The sequence below is a fragment of the Papaver somniferum genome, chromosome 7, assembly GCF_003573695.1.
Source record: "Papaver somniferum cultivar HN1 chromosome 7, ASM357369v1, whole genome shotgun sequence".
Classification (NCBI taxonomy): Eukaryota; Viridiplantae; Streptophyta; class Magnoliopsida; order Ranunculales; family Papaveraceae; genus Papaver; species Papaver somniferum.
This window is the reverse complement of record NC_039364.1, coordinates 36,753,136-36,760,516: the sequence shown is the minus strand read 5'-3', so window position 1 is coordinate 36,760,516 and position 7,381 is coordinate 36,753,136. Positions and strand designations below refer to the sequence as shown.

The 7,381-nt window shown below is 38.2% G+C and overlaps 2 protein-coding genes across 2 annotated transcripts; one reads left to right on the top strand and one right to left on the bottom strand.

Moving 5' to 3' along the window:
• The first annotated feature begins 245 nt into the window (after positions 1–245).
• LOC113296994 lies at positions 246–3,530 on the top strand. The gene is made up of 3 exons (XM_026545368.1): positions 246–543; positions 2,581–2,930; positions 3,032–3,530. Exons 1-3 carry the CDS (start codon positions 320–322, stop codon positions 3,112–3,114), a joined length of 657 nt encoding a protein of 218 aa, XP_026401153.1. The 5' UTR covers positions 246–319; the 3' UTR covers positions 3,115–3,530.
• Positions 3,531–3,994: 464 nt separating this feature from the next.
• LOC113296993 (G-type lectin S-receptor-like serine/threonine-protein kinase At1g34300) lies at positions 3,995–6,957 on the bottom strand. The gene has a single exon (XM_026545367.1). The coding sequence runs from the start codon at positions 6,765–6,767 to the stop codon at positions 4,305–4,307; it is 2,463 nt and encodes an 820-aa protein (XP_026401152.1). The 5' UTR covers positions 6,768–6,957; the 3' UTR covers positions 3,995–4,304.
• Positions 6,958–7,381: the final 424 nt, after the last annotated feature.

Below are 7,381 nucleotides of genomic sequence, written 5' to 3'. Positions count from 1 at the left end.
CGCATTCCGGATCTAGCGAGTTGGATTGATGATTACCAATGGGAAAAATGGAGGAAATGCAGCAAATTCATTTAACTGGTATTGTTTTTCCAAATAAGTCCCCTTATCCAAAGTAAGATTGTAGATATCGCCAGCCGAAATCAACTTGTCCACGTGTCTCCATGTGTGTTTCACGCCTCTGTTATTTTCCCACTTCCCAGTCCAACCAATCCGATATTCAACTCTGCTTATAAAAGGATAACTCAATCAACACATTTGATAACCAGTGAGCAAACAGAAAACTCTAGAAACATTAGAAATTTGAGAGAGAGAGAGAGAGATGGGCAGACCATCGGATAATATGATTATAGATGAAGCAGAGGCAGAGAGGATGATGAATATGATGATGATGAGTTCTTCAACACCAGCCAACATGCCACTCTTGTCGTTAAACCATGTTTCATATTTGTGTAAATCAGTTGGTGCATCTGTGAGATTCTATGAACAAGTCTTGGGGTTTGTACTTATCAAACGTCCTTCTTCCTTCAAATTCCAAGGAGCTTGGTAATTTTCTGTCCTCAAACTCAAACTAATTAATTCAATATCATTTTTGCTTTGTTCGAATTCAAGCTCATATCTTTGTTAGAGCAACAAGTCTTGTGGCTTACGTACAAAAGGCTTTGAAGAAGTCTTTTTACTAATGGTATTTGGGAAATCTGGGCGAGTCATTTCCAAGGCTTATGTTCTGTTTTGAGAATAAGAGACCTTTTAATCTAAACAATTTAAGATCTTGTGTCTTTTGGTCGAATAATCCTTAGATTCAGAAAAAATAAATAAACAAAATTAATAGGGGTGCCAGATAACAAATCTTATATAAGACAAAACACTTCTTGTTTCAGAGCAGCCATGTTGTAGAAATCAAGTGCATACTAAAATTTGACTGCTGTTCTGTTCCCAATTTTAGAGAACAAATGATAGTATTTACAGCAGATCCTACTTAGGGTACTCTCTACTCCAAAATGAATTAGTTAGTCTTTAAATAGGCCATTATGAAAGTAGAAACTATTTGTTGTTGCTCAGACAAACTCTTTTTTTTTTTTTTTTTTTTTTTTGATGGGTAATAATTTGGTGTTTGCGAGTTTCGAACTCAGATCATTGATATCATCACTTGTTTCGAACTCAAACTACTCTCAGACAGACACTATAAGGCAGCTAGTGAGCCGTGTAAGTTCTCGATGGCAAATTGTCTGCCTCATAGGTTTAAGGATAACTCATGTAGAGCCTCAGTTGTCCATATAGGTAAAAAAAATGAAATACGGCATACATTCTGCCATTTGGCAAAGAAATTTACCAAAACAACATAATTGTGCCGTGTAGTTAGACCGGGTCTTATGGGCATGTCCAAGCCCTTCCCAGCCAAGAAAACCGTGGCTATAGGTGGGTATTCCCGCAAGGCTTTCCTAGTGTGCGAGAATTCCAGCGGGAAGACTCCCAAAACGGCTAATCAGGCCGTTTTGAAAAAGTGAAAAACGGAAAATCATTAACCGTTTCAGACTTAAAACCCTTGCAACTTAGTGGGACCAACAGAGATTTTAGCTTAAAAATCGATTAACTTGTTTAAACCGGATAATCATTATCTGTTATGGGGAAATTTAGTAGGACCAACATAAAAATAAGTGGGATTTTAGGATTTGGTGGACCCAACTAATTAGAAAACGGATTATCATCGTTCATTTTTTCCTATTCCCAAGCTGAGCTGGAAAGGTAGTTGGGAAGCTCTTGGGAAGAACCATAAGACCCGGTCTTACTTCTCATAATACGCTAAATACAATAATTACCATTCCATTTGAAGCCACAAAACTTATACTAATAATATCAGTAACATTATTTTTGTCGGATGGGGACAATGTCACTAAAATCATTTGATGGTGATACCATTAACTTGTCCGACGGAACTCACCGCAGTACCCCATCAATCGGAAAAAATAATAAAAATCCGTAAATAGTGTACACCACAAACAAAAATACAATAATAAATCTACAGCCACATCATCTTGACACCTGTGTGATTCCATTTTGACGCATTTAGATGGTTGATAATGATTCCCATCCACACAAGAACAGTTGATCATGATGGGCTCTTAGTGCATGAAATACGAATTTATATGCTCTTCTTGCATACTCTAGTGAGATTCGGCAGCAGACTGCACACAATAAAGGGTTCCTTTTTTGGTGTAACTGTTCTTCTTTAAGATTTCACTACGACAGATCATGTGAGCTTAAAACTTTGACAATCAAGTTCTTTTATTTGTGTCCACAACCATTAAAGTGATCAGGAATCGTTTTACAATTTCAGTCTTTTAAGTACACAACCAACAGTTTAAGGTCTATTTTTGTAAACAGTTAGCTGAAAAAACATTTCGGCCCCTTTTAACAGTGTTTTCCATACCGATAATTAGTACCCTTTGCCCATTTCCCACCGACAAGGGAGTCCTACGTTAGGGTCATCTTATCTTAATTGTATGGTCTAGTCCAACTTCATTGCTCTGGTACCATCAGTTGGAATAATTTTGCTCAATCATTCTTTTTTTTTTTTTTAAGGTTGTTCAACTATGGCATCGGGATTCATTTGTTGGAGTGCAATTCACCGGATGACATTCGAAATAAGAAAGGCGCCGCGATAAATCCTAAAGACAATCACATATCATTTCAATGTTCTGACATGAAGTTGGTGATGAGGAAACTGGAAGGAATGAACATTGAATATGTGACCGCGGTTGTGGAGGAAGGTGGGGTGAAGGTGGATCAGCTCTTTTTCCATGACCCAGATGGATACATGATTGAAATTTGCAATTGTGACAATCTTCCTGTTCTTCCCCTTTCTGCTTCCTGCCCTATTAAGAAGAAGCTTCCTCAGACTCCAAACATGCGCCACATTGCATCTTTATCTGGTGAGCTCTCCTCTCTGCGCGTTCATTTGATAGTTGCATAAAAGTTGCATTTATAAGCACATTTTTGCCTTCTAAAACCTTCTTCTTTATATGTGTTATAGGCAATGGAAGGAGTTGCGCTGGAGAAGTCGAGGATAAAATGTTGGAGAATTTGTTCCAGGACTTGATGGACCTTTCCTTTTAATGACAAATATGAATGGATTGCCTAGTCCTACAACATGAGAGGAACATTTCAAGTATTTGTGCGTATCAAGAGACTAGGATAAGTGAGATTTTCCTAATTGATTGTTTTGTGATTTTGTTCTTCATTGTATCCGGTCCGGGGACATCAGTAATAATAACCCATAGGCTCAGTAACAAGCATGTGAGATCATAGAAGTTCTTAAGAGTTACTGGGCAACTTTTGTATTTGGTAGATGTTGTAATCACTGTAGGGTGAGAAGTTCAATCATGTAATATTTGTTGGGTAAGAGTGAAGGATTTGGTGTGAACAACTGGGTGGGTACTCGATAGTCGAATCATGTAACGCAAAATTGAAACATCGACAAATGTATGAGAAAAATAATGAATATCCCAGGACCCAGATTGTTTTCAGCTTTATCCAAGATGTCTCAAGAAGTAATGATCTGCGCATACCCTTGTTGATGCACCGATCATTTTTTTGATGTCAGTATCACTTTCTCTCCCTCATTCTTGTTCTGTTTTTCACTTCCACAAGAAGATTTCCAGAAATTTGCATATTTTCTGAAATGTCATATGGGGTGTTGTGTATTACTCATGTCATGACGCAGAAACTAGAAGAAAACTTTACCGTTTGCAGTATTTGCAAAATGTTATATGCCTACACAGATAATGCAAATTCTAAGAAGTTGCTTTTCTTGAGCAACTATTACTCCAAACACTTTTACGAGTTAAGATTATCTTTCTGTATTTTCGAGATTTATGCGTCTTACAGAGCAGAAAACAACAGCAAGGATCGAAAAACTATATGTTGCCCGCTTATGCCTCAAATTTTAACTTCGGGGGCATTGAAATAGCAACACAATTCGTCAAATTGGGCGCTAAATGATAATGTAATATATGATACTAACAACTACACATTCATTTAGACATTGCTTGTAATAAACATGTGAAACCATACAGACCTGGCTTTTTCTATATATAGAACCTAAACAATCTAACATACAGATTACTAAACAAATGAAGAAAGATGAGAACAACCTTCTACTCCTCATCTGACATGGTAAAGGTATGAGTATATACAATAGAATTTTATTTGACGACTGCGTAGAACATTTATGCTCTACAAATTATTATTGGGTACCTGGTTCTTTATTCTTCCGCAAATCAGCAATTATATTGAAAAATGCTGAACTAGATAGATGTCAGATCCCTCGAGAATCTAAGAGATGATGATGTGGAGGAGGGAGCATGAGCTGAAGTAGCGATGGTTGAGGAAGCAATTATGCTGTCACTAACATTCATGGTCATTCCACCAACAGACACTTCTGACGCAGCCTTTGGAATTGGTGGCCTCTCAATTTCTGCAATGCCTTCAAGCATCTGCACTACTTTTCCCATTTTTGGTCTTTGGGATGGCTGCTCTTGAATACACCAAAAGCTTACCTGAATTGCTCTTAGCACTTGCTCCATGTCTAACTCATTCTCTGAGAGTCTTTTATCAACGATGCTGAAAATATTACCTTTCTCAAACTCATCATATGCCCACATGGAAAATTTCTTCCAACATGTTTCTTCCGAGACATCGAAGTTCCTTCGACCACTAACGACCTCTAATAGAACCATTCCATAACTGCAGACATCGGATTTTGATGTGATAGGAAGGTTAGCCACCCATTCTGGAGCCAAGTATCCTCTTGTTCCTCTGACACTAGTCAAAGTTCGTCGATGATCTTTTGGATTGATTAGCTTTGAAAGGCCGAAATCCGAGACTTTAGCATTGTAATTATCATCCAAAAGAATGTTTTCTGGTTTTATATCACAATGTACAATGCAGTCTCGACACTCCTCATGCAGATAGGTTAACCCCTTTGCAGTCCCCAGTGCAATGTTGAATCTACTTTCCCAGTTCAATAATTTCCCTGAATTTCCATCCGCCGCAAAAAGAAAACCATCCAAGGACCCATTTTTCATGAACTCGTAAACCAGAAGCCTGTGGCGACCCTCAGAGCAGAACCCGACCAATCTCACCAAATTCAAATGGTGGGTGCTGCTTATAGTTGCAACTTCCATTCTAAACTGTTTTTCCCCTTGCTCAATTCCTTCTAGCTGTTTCACGGCAACTACTGATCTATTGGCAAGAACCCCTTTATAAACAGTCCCAAAACCTCCAGACCCAAGTTTCTCCTTAAATCCCTTGGTTGAACTATGCAGGTCACTGAATGAGAATTGGACGGGAGCACCAGATGCATATTCCAGTAGCGCATATTGCGCCGATAATGAATTAAATTTTGGGCTGTTCCTACAACACCAAATCCATAGACCACCCTCCAACAAAACCACAGCAACTACAGTAACTAAAACCGCAACCGCAACTATCCAACCACGAAATTGAAATGATTTACCACTCAGCGCCGCAGTAAGAGCAGATGGAGGTGGATTAGGGTCCTCTGATCCGCATATCTTAACATATGAAATACTAGGAATAGTAGGCGAATGATACCCACTAACAACACTTGTTGTTTTATAGTAACATACTCCTGTTCCATCAGAAAGAGCTGTTGATGCAATACATGTGGTATCTTTCAGGCAATTCGACTTACATCCCGCTGTCCCAGCATAAAAGAGCTGAGAAGAGAGTTCAGGTTGGTAAGTGAGATACATAGTATTATCCAATTCCATCATGGTTAAAGAACTAGAACAGTTTGTTATATCCGACTTCCTCTTGCACCCTTTTCTACTATCATTTGGATCTTCCAACTCGAAATTTCGAGATGCACAACCACAAACAGGACTAGTATCATTATAACTACAAACACCCATGTTACCACACCACCCATAAACTAAACACTGATCTACAACAGCTTCCCATCTCTCAGTTGCATTCCCACCCCCAACAGAAGAATACATTCTCAAATTCCCATCAGAATCAAGTCTTAAGAATCTAAAAAGATTACCAGTGTCACCAAAATCACTACTATAAACTCTAACAGAACTCTGAAGAGTAATATCACTAAGCTGTAAAATTCCAATACCAGAAAGACTCAAAACTGGAGATGTTAAGTTTGAATTGATTGATGAGTTAAGACCTTGGTTCCAGTAAAGAGTGTCTGTTTTCCATCTGAGTGTAAGATTACCAGACTTTGTAAGATTGAAAGAATAAGGCCCAGATTTTAGAGTTTTAGCAGTCGTAAAATTCTGTCCTGGTAAGATTGTATCAGTTGGATTATCAAAACTAGACCAAACAACAGTGGAACCATTCCTCAAAGCTAAATTACCTGAGTTATCAAGTGTTGCTATTGTAACTCCGAGATTAGCTGTATTTGATTCCCAAAGAACTGTGCTTGAACTATTGATTAACCGGAGATTCCCATTTCTAAGAAATTCAAAACGTGAATTTGAATCAACTATACCAGAATCACCACCTGCTTTCCATATGGGTATGCCGGAAAAATTGATGGCAACAGAGTAAAGTGGAGGAGATGAAGAGACAGGAATGAAACCCAGAGAGAAAGTGTTGTTTGGAGAATCCCATTTGCTGGTTTGACTGTTGGGTTGAAGAAATGAACCTAATTCTATATGTGCAAATGAAATTGTTGATAGAAATGATAAGATAATGAAGATTGAGAGTGAAACAAAACAAGGGTTCTTCACCATATCTCTCTTTCTGTGTGTGCAACTTCTCTATTGAAAATCCTCTGTTTTCTACATGGGAATAATAATCTCTGGTCTTGTTTCTGAATTTTCTTTGTTTTACTCTTTCTCACTTGAGAAGGGAATCAGGGAAGTCAAGAAAAAACAACAGTAGACTTTGACGAGAAGAAGAAGATTTCATTTTCATGGCAGTGGTGACACTGCACCTAAATAGCTCAACTGTCATTTATTTCCTTGGAGTACTCGTAATAATTCAACCAAGTGGGTTGACTTGACAATTGTTTACTGGGTTAAGATTCTGAAGAGAGCTTAACTGGGGGCATGGAAAAAAATATACGGGCCATCTAAAATGATGGTGAAATAACTATTTTATCCTTCTCTAATAACTAATCTTAAAATCTTATTAACCTTTAACAGAGGCCCCCAATTTTCATTTCAACTCTAAACTCTTCTTCTTCTTCTCCACTCCCCCTCTCTCGGCTCCATTAACGACTGTGGAGAATTTTTTTTTCCAACCGATTCATTGTCGTAACCAAATCAGGCGGAGAAAGATTCCGATCAGAAGGGAACTAAAACCCCCTAATCTAAATCGGGTTTGCGTTTAATTTGATGTGCTG